At 51.5% G+C, this 23,359-nt stretch overlaps 1 protein-coding gene across 1 annotated transcript in view; it reads right to left on the bottom strand.

Annotated features, from left to right (window-relative positions):
- Positions 1-23,359, bottom strand: part of ERCC2 (ERCC excision repair 2, TFIIH core complex helicase subunit) — a 33,027-nt gene that overhangs the window by 7,819 nt on the left and 1,849 nt on the right. Inside the window, 17 exon segments of the mRNA XM_060258382.1 lie at positions 246-338; positions 1,908-2,029; positions 2,308-2,371; positions 3,569-3,670; positions 3,795-3,864; positions 4,691-4,760; positions 8,477-8,595; positions 10,348-10,516; positions 12,330-12,463; positions 13,970-14,066; positions 14,887-15,010; positions 15,495-15,611; positions 17,016-17,132; positions 18,740-18,853; positions 19,028-19,090; positions 21,917-21,994; positions 22,506-22,605. Coding sequence (XP_060114365.1) covers positions 246-338; positions 1,908-2,029; positions 2,308-2,371; positions 3,569-3,670; positions 3,795-3,864; positions 4,691-4,760; positions 8,477-8,595; positions 10,348-10,516; positions 12,330-12,463; positions 13,970-14,066; positions 14,887-15,010; positions 15,495-15,611; positions 17,016-17,132; positions 18,740-18,853; positions 19,028-19,090; positions 21,917-21,994; positions 22,506-22,605 — 1,753 coding nt within the window.

Raw genomic sequence — 23,359 nt, 5'->3', positions numbered from 1 at the left:
CAGAATAATACAAAAAATTATATACCGCAGCCTGTCCTGACGACTCTTTAATTATGGACTTTCTACAAAAAAAAACACCCTTTATTTTCTAGCTTAAAAGATGAACATTAACAGATGTTAGATGCAAAGATAACCGAAAAAGAAGTATTTCATGCAAGCCAAAGAGTGGGGAGAAAGCGTTTTGCTTGCCCTTCACTTGCACAAGGAAGCCCCCCCCCCACCTCCCTTCCCCACTGGCCACCCACCTCCTGGTACTTCTCCAGGGCCATGCTTGTCTCGGCTCCATCCTGCGTCTCGATGAAGAGGAGTTTGTTGCGCTGGATATTTTCCAAGATCCCCTTTGAGAACCAGAGAGGAGAAGAGTGTGTGTGTGTGTGTGGGGGGGGGGTCATCTTCAAGGCATATTTATGTATTTTAAACATGTCGCCCTTTCCACCCAATCAGGCTCCCCAGGGCAGTGACATTAAAACATTCAAAAGGATGAACAAGTAAGAAGATTTCAAATTATAATTCAATAAAACCCCATAAACACCAAAATCGAGCCGATTATGCCAAACAAAACAAAAATCACAAACTAGCGGGACCACGGAGGATTAACTGTAAGATAAATCACCCAAACCCTCTCCATGTAGGAACCAAAATCCAAACATTATACAAATATCTGTGTATTTAACAAATCCAAACAGCAGTTGATTTCAGTAATATGCATTAATCCGGGTATCATACAGTAAACAGTAAAGAATCCATCCACAACACGCGCCACTCCTACTGTTCTTTCTGCAACCAATGTCCAAAATTGGTATATTTAATGAAAGTCCTTCATTAGTCATCAAGTTGGACTTTCATTAAATATACCAATTTTGGACATTGGTTGCAGAAAAGAACAGTAGGAGTGGCATGTGTTGTGGATGGATTTTTTACTGTTTACTGTATGATATCCGGATTAATGCATATTTCTGAAATAACTGCTGTTTCGATTTGTTAAATACACAGATCTTTGTATAATTTTTGGATTTCGGTTCCTACACAGAGAGGGTTTGGGTGATTTATGAAACAAAACAAAAACAGCTTCTCCTGCTGGCAGAAGACACTGATAAAGGGAGGCAGAGGACTTTCCCTGGGGTGGGAGTTCCAAAAGTTTTGGTGCCATGACCGAGAAGGTTCTGTTCCAGGTTGTCGCCCCCCAAAAGGGGGACCAAAGCAGGGTCTCCAAGGATAACTGGAGTGAGAAGGCTGGTTGGTGAAGGGGAAGGCTTACTAACCAGCCTTAAGGGAGGTGGTCCCAGGCCACACAAACACTCACAAGGCTTTAAAGGTCAACACCAGCTCCTCCAATTGAGCCAGTAGGTAGAAAAAGACTGGAGTGAGATGGTCCTAAAGGTTGAGATACTACACCAGTTGTGGAAGAGATTCCTTTTGGGCAAAACTACATCTGTGTACGACTAGCAAGATCAGAACAGGAAAGTTCCACAGCAGACAAAGCCAGCCCCTGTTCTGTTTCCCCAAAGAGAAGCAGAAGGGGGGAGAGATGGGGAGAACCCCCCATACACACACCCCTGCCAGGATCCCAAGCCCCACAACGGCTTGCATCTGCTCACTCCAGACAACCAGCCCCTCTCGGAACACAGGAACAAGAGACAGGAAATACTCAGTGGGAAGTCTTAGCTGGCTCATCCAATCTCACTTAAGCTGCCCAGATGGCCTCCTTGCCGTGGACCGTCTCAAAAAGAACCCTGAAGGAAAGCCCTGTGGGGGAAACTGGAGAGGGGGCCTTCTACGCGTGCTCATTTGGAAGCCCTGCTAAAAAAGCCACTGCTCCTACGCTCCTGCCAGTCTCCATCATCCACTGCCCAACCGTCATTGTAGGGCTCGGTCTGCTCCCCCAACTCATCTCCCCCCACACACACCTGCTCGTACCACGAGGCCACAATGTTCTCCATATACTGGTAGCTGGTGAAGAAGGCCACGATCCCGTCTGGGACAACCGCAGACATCTCCAGGAGCAGGTTGCCATAGTTGCGGATCACGGCTGCCGGGAACACAGAGGCCTGTCTCTAGCGGGAACAAATGGATGTTGCCTTCCCACACCCCCCCCCATCCAGCCTCAGCCACAGCCCAAAACGAACCCCCAGCTGAACTTGAAAGCACCTGTTAGTCCAAGTCAACACGCTCTCCCCTCCAGGCTGCCGAACCCCCAGCCCACTGGTCAGGGAGGAGAGAAGCAGAGGAAAAGGATGGGGGATCTTTGGGGCGCTGCTGACTACATCCCCCACGAGTTTTGAAGGGCAGGCTCAGGATCACCCTCACCAATGTCTTCGCGAGTCTCGAACTTGGAGCTGATAGCGACCTGGTCGTTCCCTCGCCCTACAATCTGAAAGGCAAACGAGACACGATGGGAAGGGGAATGGTCCTTTTGCCCAAAGCGGCAACCAATCAAATCCCGGAGCTAGCCCAGGGGAACATAAGAATGCAAGAGAAGCCATGTTGGATCAGGCCAATGGCCCATCCAGTCCAACACCCATCAGTGGGGCCAGGACACTAGAAGTCCTCCAACTGTGCCCCCTCCCCAAGCACCAAGAATACAGATCATCACTGCCCCAGACATAAGAACATAAGAGAAGCCATGTTGGATCAGGCCAATGGCCCATCCAGTCCAACACTCTGTGTTACACAGTGGCCAAAAAACCCAGGTGCCTTCAGAAGGTCCATTAGTGGGGCCAGGACACTAGAAGCCCTCCCACTGTGGCCCCCCCAGCACCCCTGCCGCAAGCACCAAGAAATCAGAGCATCCCTGCCCCAGACAAAAGAGAATCCATGTTGGATCAGGCCAATGGCCAATCCAATTCAACACTCTGTGTCACACAGTTGCCAAAAAACCCAGGTGCCATCAGGAGGTCCATCAGTGGGGCCAGGACACTGGAAGCCCTCCCACTGTTGCCCCTCCCAAGCACCAAGAATACAGAGCATCTCTGCCCCACACAGAGATTGCCATCTATGCCTTGTGGCTAATAGCCACTGATGGACCTCTGCTCCATATGCTTATCCAATCCCCTCTTGAAGATGGCTATGCTTGTAGCCGCCACCACCTCCTGTGGCAGTGAATTCCACATGTTAATCACCCTTTGGGTGAAGAAGGACTTCCTTTTATCTATTCTAACCTGACTGCTCAGCAATTTCATTGAATGCTCACGAGTTCTTGTATTGTGAAAAAGGGAGAAAAGGACTTCTTTCTCTACCTTCTCCATCCCATGCATTACCTTGTAAACCTCTATCATGTCATTTCGTAGTCGATGTTTCTCCAAGCTAAAGAGCCCCAAGCGTTTTAACCTTTCTTCATAGGGAAAGTGTTCCAACCCTTGATTCATTCATGGTGGTCATCATCCTCTCTGGTAGCAAAAGGTTTTGCCCGCAACCTTGAAGAGCCAGGCGAAGTTGGGAACTGATCGCCTGAGCTAGACAGATGATGAGGCCCCATTTCTGTGCCCGGCAGCTTTGTACTGCAGCCAGCCAGCCCTTCTTGAATCCAGACAGCAACAGACCAGCTCTCTCTTGGCCCCCTCTCACTCACCATCGGGCACAAACACGTCCTGGCCAAGGTCATGGTGAAGGTAGCCATGGTCACAGGCCGGAAGTCCAGGATCTTTGGGTAGAAGTCCAGCGGGGAAAGCGTCTGCCGCAGAAAACGGGGGAAATTGGGTGAAACAGTCCCCTGCTACTCTTTGCGCCTCATACAGAAAACAAACATCCAGTCACAGCAGAGGAGGACGGAACAGCACCCCAAAAGCCCCACTCACCCCTGAAGTGATAATGACCGTCTGGAACCTCTCAAAGACTGGTTTGATAGCGATGGAGGCATCCATGCAGCTGCAGAGAGGAGGGAGAAGGCGGTGAGGGCAGTTCCCGCGACACGCCCTCTTAGACTTATCTACTCTCCAGGAGGGAGATGAGCAAATCCAAGGCCCCACAGGCAGATATACCATTGAGAAACTAGAAGGAGTCTACTGGGCTGTGGATCAGAACCACAACAGGCACTGGATAGTCCCTTTAGAAGTCAGAGGTGATCTAATCCAACTTGCCCATGAGCAAAGGACACAGAGGGAAAGAGCTCACCCTAGAAAGAGTTAAAGAGACAGGGTGGTGGCCAAACATGAGACAGGACATTGAGCAATGGGTAGACAACTGCCTAGCCTGTGGAATGGTTAATGCAGATAACGCAGGAGCCAAAGCACCTATACAACACCAGGGAATAGAGGGTCCTTGGGCACGGATTCAGATTGACTTCATAGGCCCCCTCCCTCTCACATCCTACAGCAACTGACATTGTCTGTTCAGCGAGTGGGTAGAGGCATTTCCCTGCAGAAATAACACAGCAGCAACTGCACTCCACCCTGGGATTACAAGAGAATCCAATATTCCTCACCCTGCTCCCAAAAGCAGAGACCAGAAGGACTTCTCTCTCCCCTCTGCCCTAAGCAAACAATGGTGAAGAAGCAAAACGGAGAGCAGCAGAGTGGGAATTTCCAGCCAGGAATGACCTGGCCAAAAGGCAACAAAACAACACCTTCATGCTCAGAGGCAGCGTAGCAAATGCTGAGCACAAGCAAAAGGGAACGCCTCATCCCCTTCCTGCCCAAACATTTTCCTTTTCTGGCTCTACGATATCCTTTTTATGAGCCGCGATATTCCTCACCTGAAGTGCAGGACTGGGTTGGCGATGGTGGGAGTGCGGTCATCGAAGGGTTCTATGAGAATGGTGCAACCTGGAACGGGATTAGACGGAGATGAGAGATTCTCTGCATGTCTCCTTGGACGTGCACGAGCAAGGCAGAGAAAAGACTCATCCAAATTTGGAGAACTCCAAACCCACATGCTTACGTTAGGCAAGAAACCTGGAAACTCTCTAGAAGAGGATGCAGTTTTCCGAGCACAAGTTTCTAGTTCTCATTGGACAGGCAGTTTTATGGACGCTGTTATTCTGCCAGCCATTGATAATTTCTTGCTCGGGGTTGGGGGGGGGGGGAGGTTCTATCTTTAAATGTTGTCTTAACATTTTATGAATCAGGAAGGAAATGGATCCCTTTGAAATGTAGTTTCTGTAGGAGACTTTTGGGAGCAGGGACCTGGGGGCCTCCAGTCATGGGGCTCAAGCCTGAACTGTCCTCAAAGCAAAAATGGTTAAACGGAGGTTATCATACTTTGAAGAACATAAGGACATAAGAGAAGCCATGTTGGATCAGGCCAATGGCCCATTCAGTCTAGCAAGTGGAGGAGTGGGGAATCAAACCCGGTTCTCCCAGTTAAGAAGGCGACTGCAGATTTATACCCCGCTGTTCTCTCTGAAGCAAAGTCTCAGAGCGGCTCACAATCTCCTTTATCTTTCTCCCCCACAACAGACACCTTGTGAGGTGGGTGGGGCTGAGGGCTCTCCCAGAAGCTGTCCTTTCAAGGACAGAGCGGCCTACAATCTCCTTTCCCTTCCTCCCCCACAACAGACACCCTGTGAGGTGGGTGGGGCTGAAAGAGCTCTCACAGCAGCTGCCCTTTCAAGGACAACCTCTGCCAGAGCTATGGCTGACCCAAGCCCATTCCAGCAGGTGCAAGTGGAGGAGTGGGGAATCAAACCCGGTTTTCCCAGATAAGAGTCTGCACACTTCACCACTACACCAAACGGGCTCTCATAACATCATGATGAGACAAGACACAGTGGGAAAGACAAGAAAAGGGTTCCCTCTAAGCTGAGGTAGCGTGAGCCGGCTCACAGTTTATTAGCCTCCGGCTCACACATTTCTGTCTCAGCTCAGGAAAAATGGCCCCAGAGCACACTAATTGATGCAGCCGCTCACAACTTTCACGCCAGTCGCTCACAAAGTGGAATTCTTGCTCACAAGACTCCACAGCATAGAGCAGGGGGGGTGCAAACCGTGGCTCTTTCACACATACTGTGCTGCTCTCGAAGCCCCCCACCCCACCCCATCAGCCCGCTAGGAGAAGGCATTTCTTTGTTTAAACCCCTTATCCAAGCCAAGCCAGCTGGCAGCTTGGAGAATGCATTTAAAGCTGCTTTCTTTCCACCTTTCCCTCTCTCCTCCCTATCTATTTGCCTGCCTTCCTTCCTTCCAGCTCTCAAACACCTGACGCTCACGTCTCGTGGCTTTCAAACATCTGACAGTGATTCTCTGTGGCTCTTATATTAAGCAAGTTTGGCCACCCCTGGCTTAGAGGGAGTTCTGGATCCAGCGGGAGAGGGATTGACCGGACGAAGGAAGCCACGAGGGCCTTCCGTTCGCAAGACCTGAGGAAGGCTGTTAACGAGAGGACGTTTTGGAGGACGTTCATTCACTGGTTCACCGTAAGTCCAAAGCGACTGGATGGCAATTAACACACACTCCTCTTCATGTTTAAAACTATACAGAAAAGCAACTTGCAAATGCTAGACACTGACACACTAGTCTGGGCGGGTAGTCAGCCCAGAGCAGAGCTTGCCTTTCCTTTGGGGAATCCTCGCTTTGAGAACACCAGCAGGGAAGCAAAACCTTCCTTTCCGAGGAAGAAAAATAAAGCTCCTTAAAGGTGCCGGGATTGATTCAGCCTGACAGCTAAGTGCTTAAGAGACTTAAAGGGTATTTATACGCTGTGGCAACGTCATGCACCCAGACATGTATGCCCGGAGAGCCCAGCCCCTTCCCCTCTTCGCCTGACAGGATGTGCCGCTCTTTCACTCTCATGCACAAACATCTCTCCTTGGTCCAATCGTACCCAGGGCCAGCTAGGCCTTGACACAAAAAGAGAGACCCTAGCACAGGGGCATCGAACTCATTTGCTAGGAGGGCTGGATCTTGACCTTGTTGGGCCGGGCCGTGTGTGTCATAAAATGTAATGCCAAGTCAGGGAGATATAACTTTATAAAAGACACAAACAAACACACTCCTCCTAATCCACCTCATTGGCTTGCTGAGCTTCAGCCAACAGAAGGAAGAGAGGCTTGGCTCAGTAGCTCTGCTGTGGGATTGAGAGAGCCTTCCCCCACTTCCTCCCCAAGGGAGCAGCTCTGCTCTTTAGCTCCTGTGTGATTAAGCAAGCCTGGCAAAGCAAGCTGTGATGCAGAAGGAAGCAAGAGAGGGAGAAGGAAGCAGATGACAGTCAGTTGTGTGATTGAGAGAGTCTGGCAAAACTAGCTCTCCTTCCCCCACTTCCTCCCCAAGGGAGGAGCTTTGCTCTGTAGCTCCTGTGAGACTGAGCAAGCCTGAAAAAACAAGCAGTGATACAGAAGGAAGCAAGAGAGGGAGAAGGAAGCAGATGACAGTCAGTTGTGTGATTGAGAGAGCCTGGCAAAACTAGCTCTCCTTCCCCCACTTCCTCCCCAAGTGAGCAGCTTTGCTCTGTAGCTCCTGTGCGATTGAGCAAGCCTGGCAAAGCAAGCAGTGATGCAGAAGGAAGCAAGAGAGGGAGAAGGAAGCAGATGACAGTCAGTTGTGTGATTGAGAGAGCCTGGCAAAACTAGCTCTCCTTCCCCCACTTCCTCCCCAAGTGAGCAGCTTTGCTCTGTAGCTCCTGTGCGATTGAGCAAGCCTGGCAAAGCAAGCAGTGATGCAGAAGGAAGCAAGAGAGGGAAAAGGAAGCAGATGACAGTCAGTTGCTCGGGGGCCTGATTCAGCCCCTGGGCTGCATATTTGACACCACTGCCCTAGCGGCTTCCAAAGGAATCACCGGGCATGGGGCATTTGACAAGGAAAGCACGGAGAGAAGCAGGTAGCTGCTTCAATGCCAGGGAAAGCACAAGAGACAGAGCCCCACCTGGGGCAGGGGGGGGGGCTCTGGAACCTGCCTGCAAGGCCAAAACTCAGCCCTGCTCCTCATGGAGAAGGAGGAGGGCAGGCAATGAAAGCCTCACTTCTCCCCCCCCCCACCCCATTCTTCTTCCTGCTTCTGAAGCTCCTACAGAGGTCCAAATACCCAGAAAAACGACTAGGGCCTGCGGTCTGTATTACCAAATATATCGTTTGCTGTCGGCAGGATCCTGCTATGGAATTTTGCATCATTTAATGAGTCACGTTAACACCTGTGATCTGCTTCAGTTCTGTTTTTAGATTTCTGGGGAGGTTCCACAACCCCTAATCCTAGTGCATGGTTTATTCAATGTCCCATCTGGTCGACTGCGTTGACTCACTCTTTGTAATCCACCGGGAGCCCAGTGAGAAAGGGGAACTACTGAAAACATAAATAAATCAATGTTGTCGAAAAAAGAGCCAGAGTCCAGAATAACCTTCAAGATGAACAAAATTTGTGGCAGGGAGGAGCGTTTGTAAGTCACTGCAGCGACCCACAAGAGCTCTTGCTTTTTTCTACTGCTACAGACAGGCTGACACAGCCACCCATCTTCATCCATCTTAAATAAACGCCAGAAACCGTTAAGGGTGAGCAAGCGGCTTTTTAAAGAGCTAGGGGAGCCGCTGTCCTCCATAGAAACGCCTCTTACCCTTGGAGTAGGTGCTAACCAGCGTGGCGAAGTTGGCGATGAGCGTGATGGGGGAGAAATCGGAGATGTCGGCTATTTCCAGCGTGCGAAGGAGGGACTGCAGCCGCTCTGCACAGAACCTGGGAAGAAGACAAGAAGCAGCAGTTCGGGGCTCATCGGAGGCAGAAGAAGTGATTGGATTTATACCCGGCCCTTCACTCGAGAGTCTCGGAGTGGCTTACAATCCCCTGCCCTTCCTCTCATAAGAACATCAGAGAAGCCATGTTGGATCAGGCCAGTGGCCCATCCAGTCCAACACTCTGTGTCACATAAGAACATAAGAGAAGCCATGTTGGATCAGGCCAGTGGCCCCTCCAGTCCAACACTCTGTGTCACATAAGAACATAAGAGAAGCCATGCTGGATCAGGCCAATGGCCCCTCCAGTCCAGCACTGTGTGTCACACAGTGGCCAAAAAAACAGATGCCATCAGGAGGTCCGTCAGGGGGGCCAGGACACTAGAAGCCCTCCCACTGTTGCCCCCTCCAAGCACCAAGAATACAGAGCATCACTGCCCCAGACGTAAAAACATAACAGAAGCCATGTTGGATCAGGCCAATGGCCCCTCCAGTCCAACATTCTGTGTCACACATAAGAACATAACAGAAGCCCTGTTGGATCAGGCCAATGGCCTCTCCAGTCCAACACTCTGTGTCACACAGTGGCAAAAACCCAGGGGCAATCAGGACCTCCATCAGTGGGGCCAGGACACTAGAAGACCTCCCACTGTGCCCCCCCAAGCACCAAGAATACAGAGCATCACTTGCCCCAGACAGAGAGTTCCAACAATACACTGTGGCTAATAGTCACCAATGGACCTCTGCTCCAGATGCTTATCCAATCTCCTCTTGAAGCTGGCTATGCTTGTAGCCGCCACCACCACCTGTGGCAGTGAATTCCACATGTTAATCACCCTCTGGGTGAAGAAGGACTTCCTTTTATCCATTCTAACCTGACTGCTCAGCCATTTCATTGAGTGCCCGCAAGTTCTCGTATTGTGAGAAAGGGAGAAAAGTACTTCTTTCTCTACCTTCTCCATCCCATGCATCATCTTGTCAACCTCTCTCATGTCACCCCTCAGTTGACATTTCTCCAAGCTAAAGAGCCCCAAGCGTTTTAACCTTTCTCCATAGGGAAAGTATTCCAATCCTTCTAGTTGCCCCTTTCTGCACTTTTCCCCAGTGCTCTCCCCACAACAGACACCCTGTGAGGTAGGTGGGGCTGAGAGAGCTCTGACTGAGGACTGTGACTGGCCCAAAGTCACCCTGCTGACTGCATGTGGAGGAGCAGGGAATCAAACCCGGTTCTCCAGATTAGAATCTGTCACTCTTAACCAGTACACCAAATTGGTTCTTCATCGGATAAGACGAAGGACTAAGGGATTGGACACCCGATTTCTGCCCACTGTACTCTTAAGTGTCAGGTGCTGCCTTCCTGAGACCTCCAGGCTCTACCACAGCTGGAGGCACTGGTGGGGGATCCTGTAGAGGCCCCCACCAAACCCTCACTGCGTGGGGAAGGGCCGAGCCAAGATGCAAAAGGGGCCATTGCAGCACTCTTCTTTAGAAGTGTTTGCCCCAAGTGGCAACCTGGATCCCCCAAACCTGTCAGCTTCTCTGGAGAAAAGAGTTCTCAAAAGGGGCTGGGGGCCTTTTTGCAAGTGACTCCCCAGGCTCACAGTTAGGGCCCCCCGCAGCCCTGGCCCTGAGTTCAAATCTTGGCCTTTGTCAGCGCAGATAACTCCTCCAAGGCTGCCCTGGCACACAAGGTCTCAAAAGGGCAGAATGTTGAGGGAGGGAAGAGGCATCGCCGGTGGGGGGCCTCCCCACTTACTGGAGAGGTTTGCGTTCAATGCAGACCTTCTCGAAGACATCCTTCAGGAACGAGGGGGGGCTCTCCTGGACCACGTGGTGGACCCGCAGGCGGGACTTCACATACTCCAGGAAGCGTTTCATGAAGCCCACAAAGTGCTCTGCGGTCCGGATGTTCCCCGGCACGGCCTCTGCAAGAAGGGAACCCAAAGACAGGCCCTTATTTATTTATTTATTTATCAGTTCAATTTATTAATTTGCCTATTCCCTACGAGGCCAGGCTCCAGGCAATGCGCAGCCCATAAAAACAAGCAAAAACCAAAAGGAACAGCAACGTTATTTCAGATGGCGTCAGATATTTCTTTGCTACGCTGCTCTGGACTGCCCCGTAAACTTGCAGGAAGATGAGGAAAGGGCCGAAGCAAAGACTGGGCCAGGGGAAGGGGGGCAGAGGAGAGGAGGCTGCCAGGAGAGCTCCCCAGCACAGCGAGAGGCGACCGCCACACCCAGAGATGGCCCACCTCTGACCATGGAGGTTAACCACTTTGCTGCCATGACTAACAGGAACCCCCGGTATTACAGCTCCTCTGTAGGCTACAGGGCTCAGTCCCCTGGAGAAAATGGATGCTTAGGAGGGTGGAGTCTAGGTCCCAGTCCTCCCCAGGCTCCACCCCCAAATCTCCAGTTTTCTAACCTGGATCTGGTAACCCTAAACCCCTGGTGGCTGGGGGGAACCTCTTCCACCCATACACATGCCTAAAAACATTCTGGCAGCTTGTCTCCAGATGCTAGAACTAGGGCAGGGTTGCTCTCATCTAACCAGGCAGCCCCGTGGCGCAAGGTGTTCAAGCTGCAGCACTGCAGTCCAAACTCTCTGCTCACGACCTGAGTTCGATCCTGGTGGAAGCTGGTGCAGGTAGCGGGCTCCAGGTTGACTCAGCCTTCCATCCTTCCGAGGTCGGTAAAATGAGTCCCCAGGGGGAAAGGATAGATGACTGGGGAAGGCAACGGCAAGCCACCCCGGAAAAAGTCTGCCATGAAAACGTTGTGATGCGATGTCACCCCAGAATCAGAAACAACGGGCGCTTGCACAGGGGATACCTTTACCTTCCCCCCCCTTTTTTTGTTTTAAACCAACAAGGCAAAGAAAGAATGACTCTTGGCATCATCATGTAAGATCCTCTTCTGAGGGCCTGCCCTCTCTGCCCACCCCTCAGCTTCAAAGATGCAGCAGACGGCAACCAAAGACAGGGCTTTTTCAATGGTGGCACCTCACCTTTGCAGTGTCCTCCCCCTAGTGGCCAACCTGGCATCTCCCCTGCTTCCTTTCAGCTGCCGGGCCGCCGGGCCTCTTGCAACTGAGGGTTTCCTTTTTCTGCAAGGCCTTAACCGCCGGCTCCTACCCTGAGGCTTGCTTCATTAATATCCTTTTAGATAGTTCTGGTTGCTGGAGGGGGTCTTGTAACTGGCCTGCCTCGGTTTTATTGTCGTATTTCTCTCATTCTGCTTTTTTCCTCAGAGTGCTTGCGCTGCGCTTCTGTTTTAGGACTGCCGATCCCCAGGTGGGCGCAGGAGATCCCCTGGTTTGGAGTCCCTCCCCCCGCTTCAGGGTCATCAGAAAGCGAGAGGTGGGGGGGGTCTGTTGGGCACTCCATTATCCCCTACGGAGACCGATTCTCATAGGGTATCTGAGGGGCTTTTTTTGGAGGTAGAGGCACCAAATTTACAGCATAGCATCCAGTGCCTCTCCTCAAAACACCCTCCAAGTTTCAAAAGGATTGGACCTCAGGATCCAATTCTAAGGTGCCCCTATCCTTCATTATTTCCAGTGGAGGGAAGGCATCTAAAAGGAGCATGGTCCCTTTAAATATGATTTTTTTCCTATTGCACCCACCGCTTTCGTTTTATTGTTGTAACTGTGAGCTGTCTGGGGAGGTGGCGCACCCCTTCCCCCAGTGAATAAAAAGCGGATCTCCCACAACACAGACACGAACACACACGCACCTTGGAGGACTTCATCTGGCAACACCGGATTGGCCAAATAGATGTCTGTTTCCCGGGCCACGTTGGCCTCCTTCAGTCCTTCCACCAGACGCCGGTACTCCTCCTTCAGTTTCTGGGCATCCGTGTCTTTGATCCTAGATATAGGGGTGTTGGGGGGGGGTCAGCTGCAGGTACAACCAGGAGGTGGGAAAGCACACCAGCCCCAATGCCTGGGGGAGGGAAGAAAACCCAGGAATAGCAGGGAGGGGAAGGGAATACCACTTCCTGGAAATCTGGTCATTTATGCTACCGCACATGGCTAGCTCTCACACTTGCCAAACTATGCTTGAAGGTATTGGGGCAGTTTACTTTTTTATCCAAATAGTTATTATCCCACTTTTCCCCCTAAGACAGGCTTATGTTCCAGATGGCAGGGGTGGGGCAGCAGAATTTAATTTCAGTTTTATTGGATTTAAGAAGAAGATAACTGCAGATTTATACTCTGCCTTTCTCTCTGATTCAGAGACTCAGAGCAGCTTACGATCTCCTTTATCTTCTCCCCCGACAACAGACATTTTGTGAGGTGGGTGGGGCTGAGAGAGCTCTTACAGCAGCTGCCCTTTCAACAACAACCTCTGCCAGAGCTATGGCTGACCCAAGGCCATTCCAGCAGCTGCAAGTGGAGGAGTGGGGAATCACACCCGGTTCTCCCAGATAAGAGAGCTCTGGCTGACCCAAGGCCATTCCAGCAGGTGCAAGTGGAGGAGTGGGGAATCAAACCCGGTTCTCCCAGATAAGAGAGCTCTGGCTGACCCAAGCCCATCCCAGCAGCTGCAAGTGGAGGAGGGGGGAATCACACCCGGTTCTCCCAGATAAGAGAGCTATGGCTGACCCAGGGCCATTCCAGCAGCTGCAAGTGGAGGAGCGGGGGATCAAACCCAGTTCTCCCAGATAAGAGAGCTATGGCTGACCCAAGGCCATTCCAGCAGCTGCAAGTGGAGGAGCGGGGGATCAAACCCAGTTCTCCCAGATAAGAGAGCTATGGCTGACCCAAGGCCATTCCAGCAGCTGCAAGTGGAGGAGCGGGGGATCAAACCCAGTTCTCCCAGATAAGAGAGCTATGGCTGACCCAAGGCCATTCCAGCAGGTGCAAGTGGAGGAGTGGGGAATCAAACCCGGTTCGCCCAGATAAGAGAGCTATGGCTGACCCAAGGCCATTCCAGCAGCTGCAAGTGGAGGAGTGGGGAATCAAACCTGGTTCTCCCAGATAAGAGTCCGCACACTTAACCATTACACCAAACTGGCTCTCTTTATAATTTAAAACATTATAGCCACCTTTCTCCCTTGTGGAACTCAAGGCAGCTTACCATATAAATAAAGCAATTATAAAAATACACAGCAAAACCAATATGAATAAAATGACAATTACAAAATCGCACAAAAGGCCACAATTCAAAAAGTCCAATTAGGACTGCTGATAAACGAAAACTAAATCAGTCAAATGCAGCCCCGAGGTCTGGGCTTGGAAAAGGTGAGAGAATTTGGTTCCGTTTGCATCACAAAACTGGGCTTTTCTTGTAGCAGAATATCCTCATTTTTAGCATGCCCAGCTTTGCCCACAAGGACCACCGAGTGGGGAAGAGGAAGAGCGCCACACTCACTTCTGGATGGTGGCTTGGAGCGTGGCCACGTTTGCCTGGCAGCGATCCAGCATCTTGCGCGTGATGTTGACGCCCATGGAATCGATGCAGACGTTATCTGGAGGTCAAGAGGAGGCAACAAAGCGGGAATCAAGCTGTCCCAAGCAGGTTTAAACCACACACACACACACACTGCAAGTTTCTAGGTGTGAAAGGAGCTGTGAAACCTGGCCACAGTCTCACAGCCCCCAGCTAACGCCCCCCAGGCAAGATCTGGTCTCTGATGCTATTTTTCCTCCCCTCTGAATTGGGAGGCTGAATCACCTGAGGCTTGAATTCTCTCCATCTCCGACAGTTGCCAACCCAACATGTCACCAAAAGAGCACAGAGGAAAGTGCTATTGTGTTTGACCTACCCCCCAACACTCAATAATCAAGAAATATATTATCTCCGAGAGTGTGTGTGCATTTGTGCAGTCAAGCTGTAACCAACTTACAGCAAAACCAGCAAGAGCATTCCAAGGTAAGTGGGAAGCAGAGGTGGTCTGCCCTTGCCTTCCTCTGCAGAGCCTTCCTTGGTGGTCTCCCTTCCAAGTACCGACCCTGCTGAGCTTCCAACTTATGGCCATCCAAGCAAGGGGCTTCCAAGGCAAGGGAGAAGCGGAGGTGGTCTGCCCTTGCCTTCCCCTGCAGAGCCTTCCTTGGTGGTCTACCTTCCAAGTACTGACCCTGTTTCACTTTCACGATCTATATATACTATGCTGCTTTCCTTCCCTGGGTCTGAGCATGGACGGTAAGTTCTTAGCTGGTCTCTCAGACCCGCAGGGTCTTCAAAGGCCCCTTGCATTGCTTGCCAGGATAGCACCCAGAAGGTGGCTGGCTGTGGGGTGAAGAAATACAAGGAGTCAAGGCAGACAGACACATTTCCCCACCCCGTACCGATATTGTGAGCCTCGTCAAACACGACAACAGATTTCTTGGCCAGCTCTCTGGAGACCAAGTTGGCGATCTTTGGGTCCAGGAGATAGTGATAACTGTACACGACGATATTGGCATGAAGGATCTAGAGAGAGAGAGGGGGGAGCTGCGGTGGAACGGGTGCCTCTTTCCCGCTATACCAAAGCTTGCGTGGGGGTCTTGGTCTGGGGGCGGCCTGCAGAGAAAGCTGCTTCTGCCGTCCTCAAAAAAATATGCACAAATTCAGCCGTTTCTTCCCCACAGCAGGGGAGATGACACCATTTCATTAACAGATGCAAGCTTTCCTGCTACACAGGCAGCTTCAGCACGCACAGAAGAAACGGAAGATGTTAGAGCCAGTGTGGAGTAGCGGTCAAGAGTGCTGGGCTAGTATTTGGGAGACCTGAGTTCGAATCCCCACTTGTGCTGTGGAAGCTCGCTGGGTGACCCTGGGCCAGTCACAATCCCTCACTGCCCTGACCTGGCCTGCCTCACAGGGGTGTTGTGAGGATAAAATGGAGGAGAGAAGGACGTGGAGGAAGGCAGGGCAGAAACGAAGCCAACGAAACTCAGAGCCCCAACTACGTTACCGAATATCTGGCCAGGAAGTACGGGCACCAGCCCTTCTGCCGGCCGTAGGCCTTCAAGTCATCCAGGTTGTACACGCCGTACGGAAGGGGCACTTGGCGCCCGTGGGCATCGAATTCCTGCCAGGGGATAAGTGAAGGGCAGTTGAAGAGAACTTCCTCTAGTTGTGGTAGCAGCTGACCACAGCTGCAGGTTGGCGGAGGGGCTGCGGCCATGCTGCCAACACACGCACAGGACATGTGAAGCACTGCGACCTGCAATCTAAAATGGAACAAGAAGCGCCTTTTCATGCCCCCCCCTCCAGCCCAGCCAGATGATATTGATAATGATAATGATGATATTGGATTTATATCCCGCCCTCCACTCCGAAGAGCCTCAGAGCAGCTCACAAACTCCTTTCCCTTCCTCCCCCACAACAGACACCCTGTGAGGGAGATGAAGATATTGGATTTATATCCTGCCCTCCACTCCGAAGAGTCTCAGAGCAGCTCACAATCTCCTTTCCCTTCCTCCCCCACAACAGACACCCTGTGAGGTAGATAAAAATATTGGATTTATATCCCGCCCTCCACTCCGAAGAGTCTCAGAGCGGCTCACAATCTCCTTTCCCTTCCCCCCCCCACAACAGACCCCCTGTGAGGTAGATGAAGATATTGGATTTATATCCCGCCCTCCACTCCGAAGAGTCTCAGAGCAGCTCACAATCTCCTTTCCCTTCCCCCCCCCCCACAACAGACCCCCTGTGAGGTAGATGAAGATATTGGATTTATATCCCGCCCTCTACTCCGAAGAGTCTCAGAGCAGCTCACAATCTCCTTTCCCTTCCCCCCACCACAACAGACACCCTGTGAGGTAGATGAAGATATTGGATTTATATCCCGCCCTCCACTCCGAAGAGTCTCAGAGCGGCTCACAATCTCCTTTCCCTAACCCCCCCACCACAGCAGACACCATGTGAGGTAGATGAAGATATTGGATTTATATCCCGCCCTCCACTCCGAAGAGTCTCAGAGCGGCTCACAATCTCCTTTCCCTTCCTCCCCCACAACAGACACCCGGTGAGGTGGGTGGGGCTGAGAGGACTCTCACAGCAGCTGCCCTTTCAAGGACAACCTCTGCCAGAGCCATGGCTGACCCAAGGCTATTCCAGCAGCTGCAAGTGGAGGAGTGGGGAGTCAAACCCGGTTCTCCCGGATAAGAGTCCGCACACTTCACCACTACACCAAACTGGCTCACCTGCAACTTGTCTGCATTGCACCTTCCAGTATCCCCCCCACTCCCTCGTCAGCCACTGAGCTCCCTCAGCATGAGGGGGGTGGGGGAGGAGAAACAGGTATGCATGACCAAAGGAAGTGGCCACTTTCCTGGTCAACGCAGGGCGATCTCCGCCATCCTGAAGAGCAGGTCAATCATCTCAACACTGGATATAATCCCAACCAGTTTGGGTTTATAAAAGGGGCAGGGGAGCCTCGTTCTGCCCGAGTCACCCACCCACCCAGTTTGAGCTTCTGCCCACCCCGTACCTCAAAGAAGCGGCAGGAGGGGAGGCTGAGGTCCCGCTGGTGCTGGACTCGCACGTAAGACGCCGTCAAGCTGAAGCATTTCCCATCCACCTCCTTCCAAAAGCGAAATGCGCTCACCTAGGGCGAGAAAGGGAGTCGGGTCCTTCAGCTCCATTTATTTATTAACTTTTTAAAAAAATATTAAAACAAGTTTATTTCAATAAGTAGATTTAACATTCAGGATCATAGTCAGAATAGTAATAATCAAAATCGTGATCCGACGAAGTCAGGGGGCCAACGATAAACATCCAAATGAACCACAGGTACAAACAGGGCAAAATTCAAATTAAAAACAAATTAATGCCATATGATGTGAAAAACTGAACCAAAATTCCCACAAGTCATCCAGAAAAGGGGACCACATAGCTAAAATACTGGACCTTTGATGTGGAGTATGCCTCTCTTCTAAAGGATGGGTATAGAATCATACAGCTGGAAGGGACCTCCAGGGTCATCTAGTCCAACCCCCTGCGCAATGCAGGAAACTCACAAACACCTCCCCCTAAATTCACAGGATCTTCATCGCTGTCAGATGGCCATCTAGCCTCTGTTTAAAAACCTCCAAGGAAGGAGAGCCCACCACCTCCCAAGGAGGAAGCCTGTTCCACTGAGGAACCGCTCTTAACAGTCATAGAATCCTAGAGTTGGAAGGGACCTCCAGGGTCATCTAGTCCAACCCCCTGCACAATGCAGGAAACTCACAAAGACCTCCCCCTAAATTCACAAGATCCTCATTGCTGTCAGATGGCCATCTAGCCTCTGTTGAATAACCTCCAAGGAAGGAGAGCCCACCACCTCCCAAGGAGGAAGCCTGTTCCACTGAGGAATCGCTCTGACAGTCAGGAAGTTCTTCCTAATGTTGAGCCGGAAACTCTTTTGATTTAATTTCAACCCATTGGTTCTGGTCCGACCTTCCGGGGCCACAGAAAACAATTCCACACCATCCTCTATATGGCAGCCCTTCAAGTAGAAAAATAGAATCATAGAGTTGGAAGGGACCTCTAAGGTCATCTAGTCCAACCCCCTGCACAATGCAGGAAACTCACAAACCCCTCCCCCTAAATTCACAGGATCTTCATTGCTGTCAAATGGCCATCTAGCCTCTGTTTAAAAACCTCCAAGGAAGGAGAGCCCACCACCTCTCGAGGAAGCCTGTTCCACTGAGGAATCGCTCTAGCAGTCAGGAAGTTCTTCCTAATGTTGAGCCGGAAACTTTTGATTTAATTTCAACCCACTGGTTCTGGTCCTACCTTCCAGGGCCACAGAAAACAATTCCACCCCATCCTCTATAGGACAGCGCTTCAAGTACTTGAAGATGGTGATCCTATCACCTCTCAGCCGCCTCCTCTCCAGGCTAAACATCCCCAGCTCCTTCAACCTTTCCTCACAGGACTTGGTCTCCAGACCCCTCACCATCTTCGTCGCCCTCCTCTGGACCCGTTCCAGCTTGTCTAGATCCTTCTTAAAATGTGGTGCCCAAAACTGAACACAGTACTCCAGGGGAGGTCTGACCAGAGCAGAGCAAAGTGAAAACAAAATACTCCCAGCATTTGCTTAACCAGGCCCCAATGGGGAGCAACAACAGGGTCTCACCCCCAACAGCCCCCCTGAAGGGGCAGGAGGCAGCCCCAGAGCCTCACCTTCAGCTGCACTCCTCAGGGCAGCCCCGGTTCTCACTCACTCACCTCAGGGTGGATGCAAAGGTTCTTCCTGGAGCTGAGCGCCAAGGCCAGGAATGGCAGCTTCTCCCCCGTCTGCTTCTCATGGAAATCCAGGAGTTTGCGCAGCTCCTCGATCACCTGGGGGAGAGCAGGCAGCTGTGGGGAAGCCGCTGGGCTCCCAAAGTCACCGAATTCACAGGCCAGGCGGTTGAGGCTCGGCCCAGTTGCCAAGGACTGCTGGAATCAGCCCTTCCTCCACAGGCAGTTCAGACACCCACCAGCTGCAAGCTCTTTCCCCCCGGCCCTGGTTACCTTCTCGATCTCTGGCACCGTTCTGGAGCAGTAAATCAGTTTGGAGACCTCCAGGGGGTGCGCCTGGGGAGGGAAAGAAAGTCAGGTTGGCCTGGCAGGCTCCTTTGGCCTGGGGGGCAGGGCGGAGTGTGCCTAGTTTAGAGGGAAGCTGGAGGGAGGGAGGAACGGGTGGCTGCAAGCAGCTGCATGAACAAGATGCAGAGATGGATTATTCTACCCCCAAGAAGAACCACGCTGCATATGCCTCTGAGCATCACACTCCTCCAGCAGCTGATGAAACTCTTTGTGCTCTTAGCCACAGCATATTGTTGGAACTCTCTGTCTGGGGCAGTGATGCTCTGTATTCTTGGTGCTTGGGAAGGGCAACAGTGGGAGGGCTTCTAGTGTCCTGGCCCCACTGATGAACCTCCTGATGGCACCTGGGTTTTTTGGCCACTGTGGGACACAGAGTGTTGGACTGGATGGGCCATTGGCCTGGTCCAACATGGCTTCTCTTACGTCCTTATGTCTGGGACAATGATGCTCTGTATTCTTGGTGTTTGGGGGGCAACAGTGGGAGGGCTTCTGGTGTCCTGGCCCCACTGATGGACCTCCTGATGGCACCTGGGTTTTTTGGCCACTGTGTGACACGGAGTGTTGGACTGGATGGGCCATTGGCCTGATCCAACAGGGCTTCTCTTATGTACTTATGCCTGGTTCCCAATTGTTTTAAGTGGGTGGAAAAGATTTGTCCTTCATTCAGGGTTTCTTGTTTTCGTAAGACTATTAATTTTAGATGTATAGGGCCAAAGAAAACCATGGCGAGAACTTGCCCACAGAATTGCCAAGAGCTGAACACGAACGAATGGTTAATGACGACGACAACGTCACATGCACTTTATGTTATTTTGAGGTATTTCCAGAGTATACGGAAAGGTGTACACATGCAGAGATGCACAAATGGCAGATCCCAAAAACGTGTTTTCAGCAGCTCTGCTGAGTTAATGCTGAGCTTATCTCATGGCAGAACGGACTGCCCAAAAGGCAAACATCAGTGGGTTCGCCAACAAATCAAGCCGCAGCTCTCCCTAGAAGCGGAAATAACTAAAATTTGGTTACGTCATGAGAAGAAGGCAGGAGACGCTGGAAAAGACAACAAGAAAAAGTGGAAGGTGGCAGGAAAAGAGGGAGCCCTAACATGAGATGGACGGACTCGTCAAGGAAGAAAGCCACAAGAAGAAGATGACATTGGATTTATATTCCACCCTCCACTCAAGAGTCTCAGAGCGGCTCACAATCTCCTTTATCTTCTTCCCCCACAACAGACACCCTGTGAGGTGGGTGGGCCTGGAGAGGGCTCTCCCAGCAGCTGCACTTTCAAGGACAGAGTCTCAGAGTGGCCTGCAATCTCCTTTCCCTTCATCCCCCACAACAGACACCCTGTGAGGCAGATGAGGCTGAGAGAGCTCTCCCAGAAGCTGTCCTTTCATGGACAGAGTCTCAGAGCAGCCTACAATCTCCTTTATCTTCCTCCCCCACAACAAACACCCTGTGAGGTGGGTGGGGCTGAGAGAGCTCTCCCAGAAGCTGCCCTTTCAAGGACAGAGTCTCAGAGTGGCCTACAATCTCCTTTATCCTTCTCCCCCACAACAGACACCCTGTGAGGTGGGTGGGGCTGAGAGGGCTCTCCCAGCAGCTGTCCTTTCAAGGACAACCCTGCGAGAGCTACGGCTGACCCAAGGCCATGCTAGCAGGTGCAAGTGGAGGAGTGGGGAATCAAACCCGGTTCTCCCAGATAAGAGTCCTCACATTTAACCACTACACCAAACTGGCTCTTTGTTTGCAAGACCTCAGCAAGGCTGTTGACAAGAGGAGGTTTTGGAGAGCACTCATTCACAAGAAGGGTCACAAGAAGACTGCGCTTAACACAAACACACACATAATGATCCTTGGGAGGTATACAGTACTGAGGTGCACAAAACGTTCTCACTAGGGTTGCCAAGTCCAATTCAAGAAATATCTGGGGACTTTGGTGGTGGAGCCAGGAGACTTTGGGGTGGAGTCAGGAGACTTTGGGGGTGGAGCCAGGAGACACTGGGGGTGGAGCCAGGAGCAAGGGTGTGACAAGCATGATTGAACTTCAAAGGGAGTTCTGGCCATCACATCTAAAGGGACCGCCTTCCCTCCATTAGAAATAATGAAAGTTAGGGGCACTTTTTTGGGGGGGTTTATCAAATTGGACCCCCCTGGTCCAATCCTTCTGAAACTTGGAGGGTCGTTTGAGGAGAGGCATCAGACTCTATGCTGCAAATTTGGTTCTTCTATCTTGCAAAACAGCCCTCCCAAGCCCCAGACACCTGCAGATCAATTCTCCATTATACCCTATGGGAATCGGTCTTCATAGGGAATAACGGAATGCCCAGAAGAAGAAGAAGAAGATATTTGATTTATATCCTGACCTCCACTCCGAAGAGTCTCAGAGCGGCTCACAATCTCCTATACGTTCCTCCCCCACAACAGACACCCTGTGAGGTGGGTGGGGCTGAGAGGGCTCTCCCAGCAGCTGCCCTTTCAAGGACAACTCCTGCGAGAGCTCTGGCTGACCCAAGGCCATTCCAGCAGGTGCAAGTGGAGGAGTGGGGAATCAAACCCGGTTCTCCCAGATAAGAGAGCTCTGGCTGACCCAAGGCCATGCTAGCAGGTGCAAGTGGAGGAGTGGGGAATCAAACCCGGTTCTCCCAGATAAGAGTCCGCACACTTAACCACTACACCAAACTGGCTCTCCACTACACCAAACTGGCTCAGCAGACATTTCCCTCCCCTCCCCCCGCTTTCTGATGACCCTGAAGCAGCGGGAAGGTCTCCAAACTGGGGGATCCCAGTTGGTGGCACAGCCCTGGGCATACTCACTTTCTGATAGGCCACGATGAGAGAAAGCAGAGAAATGGTCTTCCCGGTGCCCGAGGGCATCTCCAGCACGCCATGGCCCTGGCAGAGGAACAGAGAGCCACTTCTAAGAGCAGACATCCATACGGCTTTCCCAGACCCCTCCCCTGGCTTCACAGAAAGGAAGGCCAAATTCCTAGAAAACAGCATACAATTTCATCCAACCAGACCAGCCTGGGGAAGGGGGGAAATTGCGTTCACAGAGAATTTATTTACTTATATTTCGTTTTCCTTCCCAGGTGAGACTCAAGGCAGCTTCTGAGCATCGTTCTCTCCTCCTCCATTCCCCTCACAACAGCCCTGTGAGGTAGTCTAGGCTAAGAGTTTGTGACAGACCCAAGGTCACCCATGACAGAAGCAGGGATTTGAGCCCAAGTTCCATAGAGTCCTAAGTTCACCACTCTTGCCACTCCACTGCACTGACTCTGATCCGAATTCTTCAGCACAAATGGTGGACTGCTAAGTCCTTGGGGGTATTGCTGCCACCCAGAACACTCCCTCTCCTTGGCCTGCATAATAAAGCAGCATTTGACACTCCACCCTTTCGGCAAACCTTGGCATCCAATGTCCTCTTCAGCTCCAGCATGTATGAATACTGCTCAGGGTAGATGTAGTCATACGGGAAGTAAACAAGCAAGCCGTCTATATTCAGCCTGGAAGGAAAAAGAGACAGAGATCAGGAAGCAAGGAGCACCGATCCCCAAGAGTGAAACAGTCTAGAATGGGCAGACATCACCCAAAGTCGAGCACTGAGCCCTCATGTTCTCGCCTGTCTTTATTTGCTTGCCCCTCACACTGTTCTCAGAGGGCCTGTTCCTTGCAGGGCTTTTTGATTCTTCTGATTAAACATTGTTTGGGGGCGGAACGTGAGGTCAAGTAGCCACCATTTTAGAATCACAGAGTTGGAAGGGACCTCCAGGGTCATCGAGTCCAACTCCCCGCACAATGCAGGAAACTCACAAACGCCTCCCCCTAAATTCACAGGATCCTCATTGCTGTCAGATGGCCATCTAGCCTCTGTTGAAAAACCTCCAAGGAAGGAGAGCCCACCACCTCCCAAGGAGGAAGCCGGTTCCACTGAGGAACTGCTCTAACGGTCAGGAAGTTCTTCCTAACGTTGAGCCGGAAAGACTTTTTATTTAATTTCAACCCATTGGTTCTGGTCCTACCTTCTGAGGCCACAGAAAACAATTCCACCCCATCCTCTAGATCAGGGGTGGCCAATGGTAGCTCTCCAGATGTTTTTTGTCTACAACTTCCATCAGCCCCAGCCATTGGCTATGCTGGCTGGGGCTGATCAGAGTTGTAGGCAAAAAAAATCTGGAGAGCTACTGTTGGCCATCCCTGCTCTAGATGACAGCCCTTCAAGTCCTTGAAGATGATGATCCTATCACCTCTTAGCCACCT

Source organism: Heteronotia binoei, chromosome 17 (assembly GCF_032191835.1).
Source record: "Heteronotia binoei isolate CCM8104 ecotype False Entrance Well chromosome 17, APGP_CSIRO_Hbin_v1, whole genome shotgun sequence".
NCBI lineage: Eukaryota > Metazoa > Chordata > Lepidosauria > Squamata > Gekkonidae > Heteronotia > Heteronotia binoei.
Note: the sequence above shows the minus strand (reverse complement) of the source record. Positions and strands in the feature narration are given on the sequence as shown.